The following is a 22,753-nucleotide window of genomic DNA, read 5'->3' as shown; positions in this document are numbered from 1 at the left end:
CCGAGATGTGACAAGCAACACAACCATTTGTTAAAAAATAAAGAGACACCGCTCTTTGGATTGCAAAAGCTGGATTTTCTTGAATAAAGTTCATTGGCACTTCTCATACAAAATCTCAGCTTTCTAGATATTAAGAACAACTCTATCAAAATATCTCTGGCAAAGTTGGAACGCGTGAATTTTATTGTTCCAACTACACTACGATTGTCGACAAGCGTGAAAGAGATGGTCCCAACAACACCACTACTTGTTATTAAGAAATCCCTCTATATGTTGACCTCATTCCCTCATGATAAGGTAAAGCTCCAAAATTGTCTAACTCTTCTTCGTTGCCAAGAATGCTTCTTCAACAAAGCCCCTCAAAATACTAAGCGAGAAAATATTTTTGAACGAGTGAACATCAAATCCTTCTATTGTTTTTCTTCAAGAGCAAAATATCTCCTATCATTAGGGTCGAGAGCAAAAGTATCTCATATCATGCTTTTTCCTTGTCTTTTTCTTTTCCCTTGCTCTTACCTGCAAGACAATGAGAAATAATGTAATCAGTCAGAACTTGAAATCAAACTTCCGATTTGGAACTGATTGCCTGGAACTTTGCTTGATTTCTTACCTTGCATTGCCCTTAAATAGTCATCTTCAACTATTGTTGGAGCCAGGTTTCAAGTCATCAATGTCGCATAATAGTTGGCACGTTGTAGGCTCTTTACATTGAAGCTGCCAAGCATGGATGAGTCACTGAGAAATGATGTTTTGACGGACCATTCAAAAGCAAAGGTTGCGCTCCACTTCTGTTATGCAGAAGACTAAAACTGAAGGATCAACAATGAACTCATAGAAGTTCAAAGAGAGAAAATGAGTGGCTGACTAAGTGAATGGAAGACCAAAGTTCAATGATGGGAATCATACTCACAACCCCAGCAAACTCTACTTGAAGTCATCAATAGCCAAGGGCAAGAATGACTTCAACCATTATTCTGTGTCATTAGTTTATATCATTCACATGATGTACGAAATCAAATTTTGAAAAATTACTAATTAATGACAAGTTACAAAGATGCCCCATGGGTTTAAGTCTCAATAAGACAATTCATAGACTTGGCATTACTAAACTGTTGCATGTCGAAGCATGATACTCGTGTCTCATGCCACGTGTCTGGCTGTGTGTTTTGTGGACGTGGGCGTCCGTTTCACACCGTAGTTCTCGGCCGCCGGATTAGTTCGAAATTTGATGGTTTTGTTTTATAAAGCACGTTCTAGATTTATCGTACAAAAGTATAGTTAGTTGATAAAATCGTTCTTACTTTCCAAACTTGCTCTTAAAATATTTTATTTGGTTATCCTATCCGTAATTGTGGAGTGTCAAAATGTTTAACTTTTTACGATTATAAATGTACTAACGTACTTATCATCTAGATTATGTAGTGTACTTTAATTCAAAAGTAGATGATTTGAATGGGTGTGTACCAAAATTTCCTATGATCGGAGACCAAACATTGACGCTGACAATGACTTAGGTAAGTTGGTAACTTTGGACATAGAAACAACCACCATTTATTAAAGTGAAGTGGAAGTTTCAACTCTCAACTCAACTTTGAAGACGGTTGATCTCTGTCTCCATTACTTGCCAGTAGGTAATATTCTCCATCCATCCAATAAGCATATTTTATAAGCATATCATTACCTAAGAATCTCTTCACTTCTCCATTAAAATAAAAAAATCATAAAAACCTTTTCAACTCTCCTTTACATTGTTTCAACTGTTAGATTGTCTACCGCTTGAAGTTGCAACAAAGAATAATTCATGGGTGGTGTAATTCACAATTTTTTTTATCTCTCACACACTGTCTATTAATTTATGTCTTTAGTCTTATTCAATTTTATTCGATCCGACAATCAAAAATTAAGAGAAATGTGTGAAAGATAAAGAGAGGTGTGGATAATATCACTCTAATTCATTAGTTTTCAATCACCAATTGTCTGAAAGATGATAAGTGACGAATGTCCATATACATAAATTTCCATGATTCTATGCACATATAGGATAAAAAATTGTTCCAAGCATATAATCGTACCTCTATATCTTATTCTCATATTACATTTCTTTATGAACACAATTCTCCTCTAAATCGAGTTAAATATATGCTTTGATATCACACCTTTTCGGTTTGATTGGTTATGTTCAATTTGGACTCTTAACTCATTTGATTTTTTGGTTGGTGTTGCCCCATCATTACTTGAGGCTTAAGCCTAAGAGTGCATGACGACATTGGTGCATAAAGAAACTTTGAAAGTGTGAGTGAGGCTAAGAGTGACAATGAGGTTAAAATTTTAGTACTAGCAAAAAATTAGTTTAATCATCAATATACAGTTGGCATCACATAATTCATTAAATTTCGTATTTAAATTTACAAAATCAAGAACAAAACCAGCACAAGTGAAAGTAGACTTTTGATATCTCATCAGTCATCGCATATCATTCTCTCATTCTCAATATTTGCTTCACTATGTACTTCTTCATTTAGGGAAAGTGAATATACATTTTGATGCTAAAAAATTGTAATTAATAGTTGAATTTAAAAAGAAAATAGGGATTCTTTAGCAAAAAACAAAAAGACATCCTAAAATTGTGAGACATATATGTGTGTAGACCTGGCATTTCAAACCCGACCCATTAATCCAACCCGACCCAACCCATTAAAATAAGTATTCGGGGTGAGTGTTTAAAGGGTTGGGTGGTTAACGGGTCATTTTGGGTGAACTCGCGAAACCCATTAACCACCCATTAACACCCGTTATTGAGGAATTTTGTGTAATTTCAATAGTCAATAATGAAGCCCTCCCTCTGTCTCGCATTGCACTATTGCAGTACAAGCATGCCGTCTCTGAAAAGTTCTCCCTCATCTTCTTCCTCAGAAATTACCACTTTTTCCAGTGTCTTCTTCTACTCTGGCGTGCCCTCATATTTTCCCTCTGAGTCATCTGCGTGCCTCATCTTCTTCCACTCCGGCGTCTTCTTCAACTCGACGGCGTGCACAATACGGGATACTCGACGACTTCTTCTCTTACTCCGGCGTGCCCTCATCTTTTTCCACTCCGGCGTTTTCTTCAACTCAACGGTGTGCACAATACTGCAATACAACATTATTACAGTACATGATAACGAAATTTGGATGAAATATTAAAAAAGAAATGTTAACGGGTGAAACGGATGACCCATTAGCTTAACGGGTTGGATTTGGATGACCCGTTAGCTTAACGAGGCGGGTTGAACCCGACCCGTTTACAGGTCTACCATACAACCTCCATGTCAATCATCCTCCTCCTAATCCCTAAACCCCATTCCCAAATTTTCTAAATTTCTTCTGATTATTTGTCTTGCCCAAATCTCCTAATATATTTCCTCAGTTTTTGCTCTCAATCCGGGAAAAAAAAAAAAAAAAACCAAGAAAATTTCTTGGACCGGAAGCTGAGTTTGTGTATGAATTAGCTTTCTTTTTCGACGGACTCATGAGGAAGGGTCAAGATCGAGAGCTCTCTATGATCGTGCCCCTAGTCTTAGGTGTAGCCGCCTCTACCGCAACACGACCGGAAGACCCAGATGGAGAAAATTTGGAAAGACGAAACCCGCGGGAAGCAATCGACCTCATCAACACGTGGTGGTGAATGAAGGGCATTCGGAACTGGACTTGCTGCTGCACGGGCTAGGTGGCAAGGATGGTCAGCCGCCAATGTCGAAGGCGTCAATCCATGCCATGTCGTGTGTCAAGATTTGGGAATCATATTTGGATTCAAATTGGTTATGTAAATTTCAACTTTTATGATGGTGATGCAAATAGAAGGGATGGCTAGTTGTATGGGCTGGGTGATGATGTAGAAAGAAAATGGGTGGGGGGGTTATGGGGGAGGTGGGGGAGGTGGGGTGGGGTTCTAGGATTTCAGTTTTTCTTCTTTCTTTTTTTTTTTTTTTTAAATTAAATAAAAAAATATTTTTTATTTGGCAGCCACGTGGTACAAATGTGGCAGAAACGTCAGCTCCTAACAGATCAATGGATGGAAAATGTAACAGATTTATTATATTAAAATAAAATAGTACTTGAGGTATGAAAATGAAATGTTTTGAAGATATTTTATGAGATTGCAATAGATCTCAAACCTAAGGTGGTAAAATGTAATTTACCCTAAAATTTTGGATCGTAATTTATAAAAAGTGGACTACAGGTCAATAAGTTAATTCCATAGACCAAGCCCGATCAGGGGTCAACAATAGAAGTAAAATAATTTTTTTCTTCTAGGCCCATTTGTGATTTAATGTTGACCGCATACTAGTAAATAAAAGCAGGCCCAAAATTAGGTGCGGGTTGAATCGAAAACAGAAGGGCACCGAAACCGGCCCGGTAGGTTTCGGTTTTTGTACGAGGAGCTAGAAAATCTTCTGCGACTCGCCGACTTCTCCTTACCAAGCAGAGCAGCCACTCTGCTATCTTTCAAATTGAAATTCTTCTCCTTCACCCTTTGCACGTTGAATTTCACAACAACAGCATCTCGCTATAACCTAGGAGCTTTGTTCGGATTCAAGGTTTTCGACTGTATTTGGACGATTCCTCCGACGCCCGCCATCAAGGTTAGTCTGAACGATTTCTAACTTATTGACCTATTGCATGTCAAAATCTGCTTCAAATTTGTGATTTAATATAATTGGGCTTTAGAAAAACTTGGTGATGAGGTAGGTTCTATCATCTTGCAGTAGACCCTTTTACACTGAATGAGTGATTAAGGGTTTTAGGGTTTCGGTATATTTATCTCCGCCTCCCTCCCCTCCGACTTTCACTCACTCTCTCTCAAATTCTCCGTTCACTGAACCCACCAACATCGTTGTTTTCCTTGTTCAGGCCACCAACAGCACGCCACTGTCCAGCAAGGCCACCGCCACGCCACCACAGCACGCCCCTGTTGTTCTCCTTCTCCTTCATCAGGTTAGGGTTTTTAATTCGAAACCCTCGGAATCAGTTTGTTTTCTTTCGTGTGGTGTTTGTGAGCTAATGTTGAATAATTCTGTGTTTAGAGATTCTAACCAAAACTTGGTAATTTCGTGATTTGGGATTAGAATTAGAAGCTGAAGCTCCGGCAATGAAGAGTAAAAATGGAAGCAAGGCACGTGCAAAAGACATGGTTAAAGATAATGGCATGGTTGAAACTGGTAATGTTCTTGTACATGACACTGAACTAGGAACTCCATCTGAGATATTTGAGCATTTGGTTTGCGGATACATGTACCCTAATCCATCTAGCTTCTGGGGAGGCTGCAAATGATGTCTTTGTTAACGGTGTTTTGAATGAATGAACCAACCATAAAAGTCTAAACTCAAATTATTAATTCATGTTTTTTGTTTAGTTTTGGGAAATTTATACCATCACATATATCTGAATGTTTAAGTAAGCTTCGGAGATATGCGTAGTTGGGTGGCGTCAAAAATCACAACTTTTTCATTGGAACTGCTCTTTTTTAAGCAGCTGAACAAGTGTTTCTTTTTCCCGTGTATCTGTTAATGTACTTGTTATTAAAGGGTTATTTGATTGAATGTTTAGTACGTAGGATGATAAACTCTGAATGATTTCAAAGTTAATTTTGTTTTGTGTGATGATTATCAGCTACTATGGAAGCACTTCTCGAGTAATTATCTGTTCAATAGATTCTAACTCAAACTTTGTACGATTTCTCACCGATGTTCATGATTTGAAATTAGAACCAGAAGATCTGCCAATCAAGTCTAAAAAGGGCAGTAAGAAGCGTGCTGCAGCACCGGATTCGAATCCTCCAACTGTCAAAGACATCCTTGAAATTGGTAAGACTTTCCTCTGATTGAGACAGAACAAGAAGCACACTTTGAGATTTGGAAATACTGTTTCTGTCCTCAACCGCATCCCATTCAAGATGGGGATAAAACAAAGTAGAAATACGAAAGGATACTCCTATTTGTGTACTATTGAAATTCAAATTATAATAGCATAATTATTTGATTACATGCTTTCATAGTTGTTTCAAATTATTTAATTTAGTTAGAAAAACAGTGGTTTGTGAATAAAATACAAGTCTTGAGCATTTGGTATGTTGATACGTGTACCCTAATTCTTCTAGGTCATGGGGAGGCTGCAGATGGAGTTCTTGTTGATGATGACTTGAATGAACCAACCATGGGTGAAATTCTTGGAAGTTTAAATTTATTAGACAATGATAGACCAGAGAGCCATGATAAAGAAGAATCTTCTCTGGATCCAAAGCCTCCAAGTGCAGACTCGGTTCATATTTTACTCAAGCAAGCACTACATGCCGATGACCGTGCCCTTTTATTAGATTGCTTATACATCCAAGATGAGAAGGTAGTAGCTGTCGTAGTTCATATTGGTTATATAATACTTATGCATGAAGATAAGTGTTAATGTGGATGATACAACTGGTGGTTTAGGTCATTGCAAAGTCCATCTCAGAGTTGAATCCATCTGGTTTTTTGAAGCTCTTACAATCTCTCATTTCTATCATTCAATCGAGGTAAGATATCTAGAGGTATGCTTTATGTGCTGGATGCTCTCATGGTATACCTAATGGATTTGTATGCTTTATTTTTACTCCAGGGGTGCAATTTTGGCATGCGCACTTCCATGGCTTAGAAGTTTGCTTCTTCAACACGCAAGTGGTATAGTATCCCAAGAATCTTCTTTGAGTGCCTTGAACTCCTTATATCAGGTAAGAAACTTTTAATATAAGATGATATCCTGTATCCCAAAGTAAAAGTTTCATTCAACAAAAAGCCATCTAGAATTTTAGAATCACTCATAAAATTTAAACCTGCGGGAGCAACATGTTTATGCGCTGCTTGTATTGTATCACTAGTTAGTTTTTGGAATTTTCATTTCCTCATTTGTTTAAGAGATAGTTGCAAGTATGGAGTGTTTTATCTCTTTGTCGTAAGAAATCCTGGTAGTTCTTTTCCTTTCATTGAATTTTTTTATTGACTATGCAGCTCATTGAGTCCAGAGTTTCAACTTTTCAGTCGGCTCTTCAGCTATCGAGTGTCTTAGACGTGCATTATACAGGGGTAAGGGTGCCGGTGTTAGTGAAATTTATGGCAAGTGAAATATTCTTCAATACCTATTTAATGCAAGCTTTTTGAACAGGTAATTGATGATGTTGACGAGAACGAGACAATCACTCCATTTATTTATGAGTCTGATACAAGTGATGGAGAGGGATCTGAGGAAGCCATGGAAACCGATCAAGAGAACGAAGAGGAAGAGGAATCTGATGTTGCCCTTGATGGTGTTAGTGATTTTGAAGGAATTGAGGACATGAGTGAGTGATGAAACTTTTGAGATTTGTTTTGGTTGTATTGTATTCGTAGGTGGCCGATATTCCCCCGAACAGAACTTGTTAGTAATTGTACGAACCCCATGAGCATTCCATACGAATGAAATTTTGTTACATGCCTGCCAATCTTTCCAGTTTAAAATGTTTTAACTTAGGATGAAAATGCAATTTAGTAGGAATATAGAGAGAGAAGGGAGAGTCTCAGTGAGGGACAAGTCCCAGCTTGTGCAGGTGACAGCTTTAAGGATTCTCGACGGAACTGCTCCCTTGGTTGTGGGCTGTCCCGCCCTGCCTTCCAAAGAGGTTCCTTGAAGCCGGCTTTGGGAGGGTACAGGATGGGTCTCACTTCGTCCCCAGTTGAGACGGGGAGCACAAATGAGACAAATATAGTTTCTTTTACTCGGGTGGCAACTCATGGTATAGAAAGAAGGATTTCAGGTACTATGTTCATCGTCCAAGGACACGTGTGGAAGATTGATGCGTCCCTTGGAATCACTTTTAGACCATGCATTTGTGCATCCGGAGATGATTAACTTCGAGCAATGCGGGCTGAAGCCATCTCTCACACCTCAATTTTGTTGGCCTCAGGAGTATGTAATTCCTTTTGCCTCAACCGGCTGGTTGTGTAGTTTTGTAAGTTGAGTTGAAGAAAACACAAGGCTCCTACATTTTAAAGAGCTCTAGGTGTATTTCTATAAATATGTTTTTAAATAAATGAATGCACAATCTCTCTCTCTCTCTCTCTCTCTCTGTGCGTGTGTAAAGTTGGACGCGAAGAATGAATTGCATCGCAAAAACGCGTGTTAGAGTTCTTTCAAAGCGTTTCATGGTTATTATAACGTCGCCTTACATGGTATAGCTTGCGGGAATGATTCCGGTGTTGTATAAATGACATCTACGCAGCACTTGTAATGCGGATTATAATACGTTATTAGTATGATACCATTTAACACTCAATTCGGGTATAAGTTTATCTGATACCAATCATCATCAGTTGGCTGTAAGTTTATCTGATGATCTAAACAAACCTAAATAAATTACAAATAATATTAGATAATGATTGACACTCTCAACCACATCTCTCCTAACAACTCTTGTACAGAAGATCATATGTAAACAAGTCGTTAACCATCACCGGTTCATCTATTGTTATCTGAAAGTAGCAAAGCGCCTCCATTCATAAGATCGTTCCAATCAGAAGATCCCGGGGTTCACTGCAGATTAACTCGTAAAGTCCCTAAATGACTGTCCTTAAGAAGTTCAATAACTTTCATCTATATGTTGCACAAGGTCACGAGAGAAACTAATGCGGCATGGCCCAACTGCCACCCACAGTTCCTGACATCAATTGGCTAACAAATCCTCACCTTCTAATCAAAATTAGTAGTGATGTCTATATCTGTATCCGACGGATTTGCAAGCTCAGCCAGCGGCTCCTGTGGACACCAAAACTTCAACATGAGATATTGCACTTCAAAGAGGCCACATTTTTATCTGGAGTGACAGATTGACCAGGACCAAAATACATTTAGGGATATGATGTTCAATTTCGTTGGACCATAGTGTTCTCTTCTTGATTGTTTTGCGGAATATTAATATTAGCTCAGATTGGAACATATCCATATTATCATACCTGCTCATCATTGGCTGGAGAAACAATCCCCATTGGAAAACTGTTAGTAAGATCTTCCGCAGTTTCCTGCGAATCCTGCAGCATGGATGAGGGATGGTAACTTAGTATTCAATATACGGAGACATTTATGAAAATTTCCACCGAACTCATTGGTATCTTCAAGTCTAACTGAAGAGTGCACTACGAAAATCCGAATGCTAAGAAAATGGTTTAAATATTTGTGGTCCAAGGTTGCCCATGTTCGTCAACAAAAGAATTTCCAACTGGTAGTTAACTTTTAACATTACATGACAAAAAATATAGAAATAAACGTTGAAGATCTAGAACCTTAAATGCAAAACATACTTCCTCATCCGGGTTGACAGAAGCATCATTGGATCCTTCATCAACTTTTTTTAAAAGACCACCAAGAGTACCCTGCATACACCATGATTATTAGGCATATACAGAATGAGGTTAGCAGTTCATGTAGGAGGTAATAGTAATAGGCGAGAAAAATCATACATGCTCATCCTGGTTTCTGGAGATTTCTTCCTCAACAATTACGGGCTTGGCTTCAATCGGCATCCCCTGCAAAGATCAGTTTTGTTACTGCAAAGATTGATCATTTGGATTGGAACACTTGGGGTAAACAGTGTAAAGAGGCTAGATTACATTTTATGAACTACCAGCCAAATTACAGCATAAGGGAGAATAAAGAAAACATTGATTAAACACTTGAAAATTAAATCTACTTCTAAAATAAAAAAAATGCATATTCTCTTTCTCAAATGTTGCACATACAGGTTCTATATGGTCGACGGTAAGGTTCCTTCCACTTTTGCTGAGATCTCTCAATGTTCCCTGTACAATCAATAAACTGGTGAAGAAAATGAAAGTTACTTAATGAGACAGTAACAGACATTGGTGACCATAGCAATAACGACAAAAAAGTCCTGTAAAAAAATAATGATGACAATAAGGATCTATTCGAGATACATAAAGAGTGAGAGAACGAGGGTCTGTGGTATTATGTTTATGTCAAAAATTTAATATTTTTACATTACATAAAAAGCAGAATAAACCAACCTTATTTGCCCACATAAGACCACATGCATTACATAAAGTTCTTGGGCCAGCAGGTCCACGGCGCATTGCAGGAGTATTATTTTCACTAACTCCACAATGTTGACATCTCCGTAAGCTGAAAAAACACAGCAGAAACAGGACAAAGCGTTGAACACAACATTATCAAATGGAAAACTTCAATTACAAGTACACATCATTCAAACGCGGTAGAATAGAATTAGCTTGGAACTCACACAGTTTCTGGTTGAGGAGTGCCATCTTGAAGGCAACTCTGAGTCGACTCCCAACTAGAAGCACCTGAAGTTTGTTTTAACGATGCAAACTGTCCATTCTTACGAAGCATCCTAGCAAAAATTAACAAAAACAGAAAGAATCATTCATCATTAACACCATAGGTGCATGGAAGATATAAAAAATGATATTACGGACTTGTGAACAAGTGCACAAATAACGATGAATATCCATATCTTCCCATTTGACATTTGTCATGTTACCGCACACAAATTATGAATACATAACTAACATAAAAACCAGCATAATCAGATCTACACTCCTCAAGAAAAAGCACAAATTACCCTAGAATTGAGATGAACTGCAACTAGATGCTTAAACAGAGATGTCAAGAAGAACCGAAAAATGTGTGTATTTCTCGTCACACCAAATTGGGAGCGAAGTCACAAGTGTTAGGCAGGAAGCCTTGGTTACAGTTGTCTCAGACCCTTGGCTTACTATTTGAATATACAGCTTCATTTACGGAGGGCCCACTACCATTTAGGATTGAGAGCATATGGTCGCACCATTAATAGTTAGGCTATTATTCAGTGCATAAATATCCATTATGTTCAGGAACCATCTCGAAGAAGACAGAACATCAAGAGAATGCCGTAATGGAAAGATACACATATCAATGATTTCAAGTAACTAAGTAAAGATCAAATGCATTCGGAATGTAAGAGCAGTTGATGCAACTGAAATATAGGCAGAAAGTATCATAATTTACTAGGCATTACCAACATAATATCATAATTTATGATTACACAATAAATGATTCTCTTTGAAACACAAATCCCTCATCCCCTACGAAAGTTTCAAATTAGTTGAACCCAAAAGCACTATAACAAGAAAAAGGAACTGAAAGAAAGAAGGGTCATCAGTTCGTCTTACCTCTGTGCAACCTCTTTACGCACAGTGTACCTAATTTTCTTGTCAAAACATCTCTCCTTCCGTTTTTCACGAAACCTAACCAGGGAAGCTATTCTTCGCGAAAGATTTGAACGCTTTGAAGTGCCACCCACACCCTAGAGATTGTGGAAGGCAACACGTGAACATAAGCACAGAGGATGCATTGGAATTGGTCTCATTAATGTCAACATATGAATTACCCTTGTATTCTGATCAGAAGACACTTCAACAGTGGGCACGCCAGTTGGTATATCACGTCCTCCCAACAGCAAGAGCACTGCTTGCACCTGTTATATGGAATCCTAATTATAAGCCTTCTTTAAAAATGGGTATAATCAAAACCAGCAAACTCATTTTATTGTAAATTTAGTAAACGGATGACTGAAAAATTTAACAGGCCAACTTAGAGAGAACAGAAGTAGATAAAGATTGTCTTGGATTCAACTAGTCAAAGAATTATCACGTATTATCGTATATTTTTCTGTCAATAACTTTTAGCTCCATATTGATTTACAACTCATGACAGCATACTTTTGTTCCCTTCCAGTACATCTGTATAAACACTGAGTTACAGGGGAATCCATGAACATGATAATTACCATATTCATTTCATACCCAAAATACCAATTTGATAAATAAAGCAGCTCAACTATTCTAAGGGTCTTCAACCTAAAGAAAAACGATAAGTGAGGAACCGAATCGTAATCAAATTTAAACTTTATCATAAACATAAAAACTTCAAGTCCCATAAGCTCGTCCTCCTTTCCCAACTCAATTAAAATTTCTCCTTCTTTTTTCAGCTTTTAGTTGGAACATTATCGCATTTAAATCTTCACAATTACAAGGAAAAAAAATACAAAAACTCAATTACTCAAAGTTCAGCACAGCACAGCACAGCACAATCGCGGAAGAACAACACGAATATTTGGGAAGAAAGAAAAAATGGTTCTTACTACAATAAAAGAATACTCAAACCAAATGAGAGAGAACCTTCTCAGGTGTAACAGCAGGGAAGACATACACCTCGCCTTCAAAAGACAGAGTGAGCTCACTGGTCCTGTAAGCCATAACCACACCTCCTCCTCCACCTCCACCCCCACCTCCTCCTCGCTTCTCAACGCTGACGGAGTTCACATGCACCTCTTCCATGTCCTCCATACCATCATCACCACCATCTTCGTAATCACCGTCATCGTCTTCTACCTGTATTGGAGCCCTCCCGTGCTCCTCGATTGATCGAGCTTGCAGAGGCTGTGGATTGACGGCCGCCATCCAATATTCCCTTCACCAAACCCTAACCCTCACCCCCACCACCTTCTCCCAATTCAAAACCCTAAACCCGTTCCCACGGAAAACCCTTCGCCTCCGTCGCAAGGAAAAACTGTAAAAATTTTCTGGAACAAACCCTAACCCTAAACCCTACTACTTTAAGCTAATCAAGCTGAAATTTCTGAGCTCGACGATGAAGAAGCTTCCAAAAATCAATGAGAAAAAAAAAAAAAGGTAACCTCCATAAATAGCTAAGATTTGAGAATCGCAAATTGGGTAATAATTTAATTTTCCCATACAAAAAATATTCAAAAAAAAAAAAAAAAAAAATCATATTTTCCTACTTTTATTTTCTCTTTTACAATTTTTGTTTAGTCACCATTTAATATTACGGTTTAGTTATATTTATTTTCATTTATAAATGAGAGGTCTTAGGTTTGATTCGTGCTAAAAACGAGTTTGAACCGTATTATGTTAATCCATTATGAGGTTAAGCTCATTATTTCTCTTTTAGTGTAGATAATATAGTTTATTTCCAAAAAAAAAATTTGTTTGGTCCGTATTTATACATCCTATTAAAATAATTAGTACAAACGTACCAAACAATGCTAATGTGTATAATTAATTTTTGTTATATGACAACGTAAAATCTTCTTACTTTATATTCTTATTCTTTTTATAATCGTTTAACAATTATTTTAATAAAAAAATCATACATAAATAAATTAAGAGTTGATCATGGATAATTTACGCAATACTTAATGACTAAATGATTCTCAAACTAGATGAATGTGGGATTAGTCATCTAAGTATCAAATAAATCCAAGGGCCGATTTATATATATTTTCAAATAATTATAACATTTATATGATAAAATATTGTCTCGTAACAATAGTGACTTGGTAGTATCCTTTTGTTTATATTTATCTCCGTGTAGGGTAGTACCCAGTGTTGCGCGGAGCATGTATAAGATTGCGCGGGGTTTCGTGGGCGATTTGGATTGCTTGGATAGGGACGGGGTGGGGTCCACGGTCACATGCGTGTGTTTTCTGGTGGCGGGCGGGACCCAGAGGCACTGGGTAGGTGTTGGGAATGTAATCCAACGGCCGGTGGTAGGCTGGTAGTGATTGCAGGCGTGTGATGGAAAATTACTGTACAAGGGAGGAGGTTAATAGGTTTGCAAAATGGTCTGGTGTTTGGGAAAATTGGAAAGTGCGAGAGATTTCTCAATGTGCTCAGAATGCGTCGGAGATTTTTTTAATGTGCTTAAAATACGGAGCGAAATATTATATGTTATTATATAATTAGAGGGACACTTGAAAAAAAATTTTCTCTAATTGTATAATGTCATGTGGTGTTTTGTCCAATGGTCCGTACACACTAAAAAATTGCTCAGAAAGCTGAATAGTGCGTCATATGTTATTATACAAATAAAAGAAATTTTTTTTTTCAAGTGTACCTCCACTTTTATAAGAGTAATGTTAGAGAGCATAAATCTGTAGACAAAATTTACAAACTAAATTATGTGTTACTAATAGAAAATAAGCACGTTTATAAACAGTTAAGTAATAATCCAATCATCAATTTCATATCATTTGGTTTATAAAATTTTGTTTATAAGTTTAATCTTTCTACGTATACGTCTGTATTCTGATACACTACAAAATCCCTGGGAAAGTTGGGACTCTGTTTTGTCAATTTATGGAATGGACTAAGAAACTCAATGGGATGGAATATGGGATATTTGGGTCCAGGTTGGCAATAACAGTCATGGCCATTTGATCCAAAATGGATGATGTTGTACTTGCCACTATGATTGGTCCACATACTTTTCGGAAAATATAGTTGTTGAGCAAAAAATTACAAAATTAACAAATAATTCACACACATTTGTTCCATTTTAGAAGGGCTTTACTAATTTTCAAGACAAATATCCTTCAATTGCAAAGGTTAGGCTATTTCTAACCTAATAGTTATAAGTTAAATTTGACTCTAAATGTTATATCATCTCTAGTGCGCATCAAATAAGAGTCAATTATAGCGTTTAATGTCAAATGCATATTCATATATGAATATTTGAGTCAAATGCAGAATCCATGACTATAACTTTTCTAATGCATTAGAGTAAAAAATCAATCATTTTATATTAGGCCAAATTAGATTAATAGTTTTCGCGGTGATAAGTTAATCAAAAAATAGCTCCCGTGGTAAAATATTTAGGAATTAAATCCTTGTGTTGAAGCCCGTTAAGTTTCAAGCCGAAATTAAAATTTCAGTAACCTCTCGTTTAATATGCTTATTAGAACCCTGTACGACCCTTTTTTTTTTTTTTTTTTAATCAAATAGCCAACTACAACATTGGGGCAATTGACCATTTACCACGGTGGAAAGTGTTGAGCTCTTACATGATGGTGTGGGTTCAAACCCGTTAGTGATTTTTAGCATGTTCAAGCATATACTTTAATTGATCTTGTTATGCCCTTGTTAATTTTTTGGTCATTGTTCTTCTTTTATTCATTTGATTCAACAATCGAAAATTAAGAGATGTGTGTAAGGAGTGAAACTGAAGAGAAGTTTAAACAAGAGTTGGGTTTTACTCACAAGTGAGGGTAATCTAGGAAATAAAGTTGTGTGTTAGGAGATAATGATAACTATACCAAATAAAATATGGAAGCAGAAAGTAAAGATGGGTTCGGATAAAAATTTTCTTTTTGAGGTGTTTAGTTATATATGTGAATTAAACAAATTGATCGTTCATCAAAATGATGATATTTGTTATCACAATCATTGATTTTTTAAACACACAGTGATGACTAAACGATCTTCAATTTGACTAACTTTTTTTTAAAGATGGTGTTTAGACGATGATACAAAAAATGTGGCTCCGATAACTTTTGCATGATCAAATAATGTCACCCAAAAAAAAAAAAAAAAAACTACATTTTATATAAATTTTTTGACACAGTGTTCTAACACGAAACCTGAAATGTAAAAATCGAGAGTAAAATCACTACCAATGACTAATATATCTTAATTAAACAATTCATTCACCGTCATGAGTCTAGAAGGGGTAATATGTCCCCTTCGTTGACTCAAGTTCAAATCTCCCTTTCCATTATTTAATTACTTAGAATATTTCTCGAATGGAAGAAAAGTTATACAAATATTTTTTATAGACTTTGTTGATCTATGCTTAGTCGAAGGTACAAAGACTCCGGTGGATTTGAGTGTCATCTCAATCCTCTAATTTTGAGCGTGAATGATTTTAAAACTTGGATGCGTTTTTTTGCTTATTCTTAGGCCTGTCTCACCTTCAAATTCACCAGTATGGTGGCAAATTGTTTGACAAGTTGTCCTTTTATGTTTTGTTAAGGTTTCTTTGGATTGAGGACCTTTTCGATGTTATCTCAAATATCCTCTTTAATATTTGTATGAGTTCTTAATAGTATAATAAAAAACCGCTATCGTTTTGTCTCATGCCAAGTTTCCTATATTAAAAATGAATTTCAAGTTTTTGATATAATTATATATTTCTATACTAATCAGCTTATATAATTTTAATTAAAAAGTAACGATATTCATTAAAACGACTTTAAGTATACGTGCACAAAAGATGAATATAACCGTGACTGCAAAAGTAGCAAATCCCAAATGACTAAACTAAAGAGAACAAGATCCGCACAAACAACTTAAAAACCAACGACAGTCAAAATCTTTCATAACCATATCCGAGCCCACACAACCATAAACAACCAAAACTCATAAATGTATCCATAACCTTAAAACTCTCACCACCACGAATTGAAGCCGTCGCATCTACAGAAGAAGAACATGTGGGCCTTCCACCTGATGTCCCGGGCCTCAATACTACATTCCCAACCCTAGAGGGCAAATGTTCTTTATCACAGTTCCACGAAAGCCAGGAGATTTTTTATTCAAATAAATATATTTACACTGAACCGGAGAATAAATTGATATTGAACTCACCATCTTACGAAATTTGAACCTAAGACCTCTCACTTACAAGTGAAGAGGAACAATAAATTGATATTGAACTCACCATCTTACGAAATTTGAACCTAAGACCTCTCACTTACAAGTGAAGAGGAACAACACTACACTGTAGTATTAAATGGTTGAGAAGAGAGTGCATCAAGTAGTCGACAACCAGCACTCTATTTTTTAAATACAAGAGTCGACTACCTAACGTACTACTCCTCCTCCTTTATCCAAAATATACCCTTCATTGTTTAATTACTTTCTGCCATAGACAATCACTATACGGTAGTTGGCTGATCAATTTTCAAGCGTACATTGCCTTAAACCTTTGACATTAGAGAAATGTTACGACAACTCTTTCAAAAGTAACTCTCTTCATAGACTCTTTGCCAACTCATTTTTAGCACAATGTTTAAAATACTAACACGTGAATTAACGATGAACTGTGATGTGACAGAACCCATGGAGTCCCACTTTCAAAAGGCCCCTTAGCATCATGTAAGCAGTTAAACATTAATGATCTGTGCTGAATGCATAATAATATGAAAATACTGAATGGTGAAATGGTTTAGTTACGTTTTACATCCTCTCAGCTGGTGTCAAGCACACAGTCGGTACCAAAACTCAACAAACAAAAGCAAAAATGGAGAAAAAAATACATGATTTCGTGTATGGATCACGGTACTATTATAACTGTACATAAGATCGGACAAGCCGAATGAACATTCCGGGAAAGCCTACTTGAATGATATGCCATAGAGACAACTTTGGCATTTTAACGAAACCTAGTTTTCGGCAACTAAAGCCGAGTTATCACCATTAGAGAAGGGAACAAGATTGTTATGTGCATCGATGGCAGTTACGCTTTCCAAATCTTTAGTATCAGGTTCACCACCCTGTTTTTTTAAATACATAAAAGAAGGGAAGGGCACACAATTGAGAAGAGATGATGATATAATCAATCTAAGAGATAATGAGATAATCATTCTAAGCGTAGCAATACCAAGTCGTTTGATATAATGTACTTAGACATGGAACACACCTGTTCAATTCGTTTGATATCATGGCTTCTCTTGGAAAGTTCCCTTAAACCCCCCTGCAAAAAGTTGATGGTAAATTGTACGATATATGAAATCTCCGCTACAAAAATACTAAGTGCACATAATTAATAAAGGCAGATTCACAGGTATCGCACAAAGAATGTCTATAGTGTACTCTCCGGAAATCTGAGTCTAATTCATGGTCGAGAAAACTTTTAAAACTTAAAATTGGGAGATAAAAACGTAAATTCAAGTTAAATTAACACCTTTGTATATTTTACAATGCATGAAAATTTTATGTGCTCATCTCCACGAATAGAGCAGGTACATTGAATGGTGTTAGAACCATGCTCATCCACCAATCCATGCTATCACCCTTTATTCGATATCATCTCTCCCAAGATTGAACATATATTTATTCACAACAGACATTACCAATCTATAAAATCCTATTTAACAGACAACACCTCTAAAGCCAAAGTCTTCTATAGGCTTAGTTGGAGACTCGGCGTTTTTCAGAGGTCGACCCGTCAAACATAACTTTTGTCAGTGATTCATGCGAAGCACAAACAAGTCAAAGACTAAATACGATGTTATGGCTGGAAGAGGGCGAAGGATCCGTAAAAGAGGAATGAGATCATAACTACTATGCATTCTAATAATGTCACAAATAAGATATCTTTGCAATAAAAAAAAATGAAGTGATTAATTCATCGTTACAGATACTGACCCTGTTTGCCCAAAAAAGCCCACAAGCATTGCAAAGAGACCTTGGACCAGATGGGCCGCGCCGCATCATTGGTGTGGACTTTGAACTTATTCCACAATGCTTGCAGCTGGACGGGTAGAACATGCAAATCATAAAAGATTGAAGAATAGTTAGTCACAGGTAAGACACAAAAAGCACAAGAACGATAAAAACAAATATAATATGCCTTTAGAGATAGGATTTTTTTTTTATAACTATTATTTGGGGGGGAGGGTGAAGAGTTCGAAACTATCCACCAAAATCTTAATTTCTTTTTTTCTTTAAGAGTACAAAACTCTACAATATTGCATAGACTCACGAGGTTTCGGCATGGCAATCTTCCTGCCCTGACTCCTGGCCAGCAGACCAGTTACTATCTCCATCTGACCTTTTGGAAGAAGAAAATTGGCCCTTGTTTCGTTGCATCCTGATGTAGATATAAATGAATCAAACATTCAACACTAAAAAATAAACAAAGAAGAATACAGCATAATGCAACAAAAGAAAGTAATAATAAGCAATGAAAGAAAAAGTAATAGAATGCAGACTCATCATATCATGCTTTCTTCCATTGATCAAATGAGTAAAAGCATATTAAAGGAGCCTGTATAATCCAAAACAAGAGATATAGTTTCTGTATGTTTTCTTTTTTCATGGACTAATTGAGGTATTCTCGCTTTTTCCAGATTAAATTAGCTTATTGTCAAAATAATGTGCTACATATAATCGATTCCACATAGGTATCACAAAAATCCCACCACATCCTACCGGCAGTAATTGATAGATCCCTATTTATAAGGAGAAAGCTGGTTTTGTGTAATCAAACATTTGAGATGATACTGGTTACGCATTATGTATAGATTACTCTCTTATGAGTGATTAGTGTAGTAGAATGATGTAAAAAATTACAAAACTGAACTATGCCAACAATTAAGTAGAGAATCAAGACCCCTATGTGGCATTATAAACTATACTGGAAACAAAATGTTAAACCATAAATCTGTACAAATCTGTCACCATCAGCATAGACACAACATGTGCACTGCTATCTAACCCGCACAAAAGGTTATTTGATTTAAACTCAACCGCAGATACAGAACATCACAGCAATGAACAAGGTAACAGAAAGGAATCTCGATTATTTCAATTTAACAGGCACATGCAATATTTTTACTCCAATCAATTTGAGCAGAAGAACATCACATAGACTACACCACCTGACTGAACCTTTTGTTTAAAAGAAACAAACCTGAGTGCTACTTCTTGACGAACACCATATCTCACTTTTTTGTCAAAGCATCGCTCTTTTCTCTTTTGACGAAACCTAAATAATGACGCCGCTCTGTGAGGTTGACTACATCGGGGATAATCTTCCGTAGCCTACACAATATGAAATACAAGACAACACACCATCAATAATAGATATACATACGATGCAAAAATTTTAGAGTCTAAGAAAGTAAGAAGTAAGAAGATACCCTCTGATTCTGAGATGCCAACTCCGTCCCTTGAGCGTTAGGAGATAATTCATTACCCCCCAACAGTAATAACACTGCTTGAACCTTCAAAAACCATCAAAATACACAAAAAGTTAGTAACCAAAGAAACTTAACTATAACCATAATTGCATGGTGTTGTTCAATGAAGCAAAAATTTTTGCCTAATTTAATAAATATTCAAACTTTTCATATTACAGAGTTCTAGTTCCTTTCAACAACCAGCATTTTGTTGTAAACCTAACAAAACATCATCGCAACCGCAAGCTCTATAAAGCCTTAAATTGCCAATCAAATTCCGATAAAGTTCGTACCTTTTCAGGCGTAACGGCGTCAAAAACAAAGACCTGGCCGCGAAACGACAGCGTGAGCTGGCTGGAGCCGTCGTAAGGAGGACCGCGCAATTCGGAGCTAGCGGAGCCGCCTTGAACGTAGACGCCGTCGGAGCTAACGTCCTCAACGACGACGATGCCGCCGTCCTCGAGCGTATGGGAATCGTATTGAATGTGGGCGTTGTCGATGGAGTCTGCGGCGCCGGCATCGTCGTCGTCGCAGGCGGGGATCGGGTTTGGCATGGTCATGTCCTGAGAGTGTCCGTACATTGACATTGGAGGAGGCTCACGAATCGAATCGATGGTCATTCAAGCATTACACAGAGGACCCGATCAATGTGTGAAACCCTAACCCTAGCCCAAAATCGAATCGCAGGCTTCAGTAAAGTGTTGGTGTTTTGGGGAAGAGAAAGATATCAGACACCTGAGAGATAGTGTGTGAACGACCGGTACAACGAGAAATCCCCCTGTTTGAGGTCATAATTACGACGAAAGCCCTTTCGCTTTTGTCTCGAGTTTCCGGGACAAACAAACGCACCGTCCGATGACGTCACCTGGGCTTCTTGGGCTTCGCAGGGAGAGAGTTTTTGTGGGCTAACTCTTTTCTTTGATTTGTCACATCTCTGCACATACAGCAAAATGAATCAAACTTGCATTCCTCTTACTTACAAATAATGTATATTCGCCGTAAAAAATTTATAATTAGAACCGTTGTGTTTTTAAATCTTCATTTGAAGATCATCTGTACAAATAAAATATAGTAATATTTGAATCGAAGATCGTTTGATCATCCAAATATATCAAATAAATAAACGGAATGTGGTGGTTAAAGGTGACTCCAACATGGTTATAGATGTGATTCTCAACCGATGCAAGATCCCTTGGAGGCTCATAACAATTTTCGAGAACATCGAATGGCTGACGACCTCTTTTTATTCTATTTAGTAGCAACATATTTATATAAAAGCCAACTTTTTCGTAGATGTTATTACGCCTATTGGTCACAATGTTGACAATATTTGTATTTAACTGTATGAGTTCTAGGTGTTTCCAAGGATTTTCCTTAACTTAATAAATTTATATCCTTGCAAAAAAACAAAAAAAAAAAAAAAAATTTATTTGGTAAGTACACCATTAATTTATTTGATTTATAACTAAACGATCTCCGATTCGAATGATTTTTATAGGGATGATCCTCAAACAAAGATTAAGAAATTGGACGGTTCCAATTATGTAATTCCAATAGTACAAATACGTTATTTGTAAGTGAGAAATAAACTCATTCCCAAGAAGAATGCGTATTATTCGAATAAAATTTTAAAATATATCATGACTAATATCATTTTTATTTTCTCTTGTCACCTAATATCTTTCTTCACACACTACTATAACACACAATTTCTTACAACAAATAGCAATAGAACACGTCCTCCATAGCACACCTCTCCTTGACCATCTGGCCGACAAAAAGCCTAACGAGTAGTGCTCATTCCATTAGTGCACTGCTCACACCACTCGGAGCAGTCGCATGCTCAGGGATCACATCGAGGAGATACTCGATCAAGGGCATTGCCAGGAGTTTACTCGTGACTTGATGGTTGAGTTTGTAAAGTTGGCAATGGTGGATGGCTTGGGTGAATCGTTAAGGACTAGTGCTAAGGAAATGAAATCGGATGGTGGACGACTTTATATGTTTACTCGACGCGAAAAAACTTGGGAGATTATGTCACAAATTGCAACAAAAATGTGTACTTTTGAAATAAGTTAGCATTCCCCCATTTGCATTCATGCAGTCCTCTTAGCATAACCGTTACCACGAAAGTATGGAAAAACCGTAACTACTTCAGAGAATTTATGCAAACTAAATACGCTACACAGAAAGGAGAACAAGGGTTTTCATTGCTTTAGAAGAAATAAAAGGCATTGCAGCCCGTCTATACAAAGTTCGGAGAATTAACGCTAGCTACCTGGAAAGGGAAAAATCGGAGTTGGCCTGACACTGGTTAATACACAATATTTGAAATCCAACCTACCAACAACATTATTGTACAGGTATGTGTTGATGCCCCACAAGACGGAGATGAAGGACGATAAGTTTGTAAGAAGCCAGTATTTTACCATTTTGAAACGTCGCAGAAAAATTCACCTCACGAAGTTCTCGAGCTCTGTGTGTTTTACATTAATATAACTGGAGCTTGAACATGCTTAAAAACTGTTCAAGCAATTCTTGCCGAACCATGTAATCCCCTTCACTGTCTTGAGTCTTGACACACCAAAGCATCAAGGAGACAAAACCGAAAAAGAAACGAGTCTCTGGCCCTAGGCATGTGATGGACATGGCTCAATATTTTGAGATCATTTGCAGACGCCTGTATTGAAAGTTGACAACATGATCAAAATCTAATGGCAACACAAACAAATACCGCTATAATTTCAACTGTCATAATGGACACTCCAACCACAATTGTTGTGAGAATCTAACAAACACGCGCACTTAATATCATAGAGGTAATAAACAACTGGTTCATGAATACATAGCCTGTCACATTTCATAACTTAAGATGTTGACGAATTCAAGTATTATCATCAGAGAAAGAACATCCAATATCAGTTGAGGTCAAAT

At 37.0% G+C, this 22,753-nt stretch overlaps 3 protein-coding genes across 4 annotated transcripts; 1 reads left to right on the top strand and 2 right to left on the bottom strand.

The window, feature by feature from the left end:
- The first annotated feature begins 4,459 nt into the window (after positions 1–4,459).
- Positions 4,460–7,489, top strand: LOC125476730 (WD repeat-containing protein 43-like). 2 transcript variants are annotated; one of them, XM_048583161.1, is made up of 9 exons: positions 4,460–4,621; positions 4,890–4,973; positions 5,105–5,197; positions 5,751–5,843; positions 6,137–6,378; positions 6,465–6,547; positions 6,631–6,742; positions 7,020–7,094; positions 7,174–7,489. In XM_048583161.1, exons 3-9 carry the CDS (start codon positions 5,128–5,130, stop codon positions 7,354–7,356), a joined length of 858 nt encoding a protein of 285 aa, XP_048439118.1. In that variant the 5' UTR covers positions 4,460–4,621; positions 4,890–4,973; positions 5,105–5,127; the 3' UTR covers positions 7,357–7,489. The 2 variants fall into 2 exon arrangements, with proteins under 2 accessions (XP_048439118.1, XP_048439117.1); XM_048583160.1 differs by having other exon boundaries at positions 5,745–5,843.
- Positions 7,490–8,275: 786 nt separating this feature from the next.
- Positions 8,276–12,761, bottom strand: LOC125476729 (GATA transcription factor 24-like). Its single transcript, XM_048583159.1, has 10 exons — positions 12,237–12,761; positions 11,447–11,533; positions 11,229–11,362; positions 10,298–10,408; positions 10,065–10,179; positions 9,780–9,839; positions 9,501–9,566; positions 9,324–9,413; positions 8,997–9,071; positions 8,276–8,799 (listed from the first exon to the last, which is right to left on the bottom strand). The coding sequence occupies exons 1-10, from the start codon at positions 12,516–12,518 to the stop codon at positions 8,734–8,736; spliced, it is 1,086 nt and encodes a 361-aa protein (XP_048439116.1). The 5' UTR covers positions 12,519–12,761; the 3' UTR covers positions 8,276–8,733.
- A 4,275-nt stretch (positions 12,762–17,036) lies between these two features.
- Positions 17,037–20,454, bottom strand: LOC125476607 (GATA transcription factor 25-like). The gene is made up of 7 exons (XM_048582877.1): positions 20,113–20,454; positions 19,781–19,864; positions 19,552–19,682; positions 18,622–18,729; positions 18,285–18,390; positions 17,557–17,610; positions 17,037–17,410 (listed from the first exon to the last, which is right to left on the bottom strand). Exons 1-7 carry the CDS (start codon positions 20,437–20,439, stop codon positions 17,300–17,302), a joined length of 921 nt encoding a protein of 306 aa, XP_048438834.1. The 5' UTR covers positions 20,440–20,454; the 3' UTR covers positions 17,037–17,299.
- Positions 20,455–22,753: the final 2,299 nt, after the last annotated feature.

This window comes from the organism of the source record quoted next, unplaced genomic scaffold (genome assembly GCF_019419815.1).
Source record: "Pyrus x bretschneideri cultivar Hongxiangsu unplaced genomic scaffold, Pyrus_bretschneideri_v1 Contig2, whole genome shotgun sequence".
Lineage (NCBI taxonomy): Eukaryota > Viridiplantae > Streptophyta > Magnoliopsida > Rosales > Rosaceae > Pyrus > Pyrus x bretschneideri.
The sequence above is the reverse complement of the archived record's forward strand: the minus strand, read 5'-3'. Positions and strand labels throughout refer to the sequence as shown.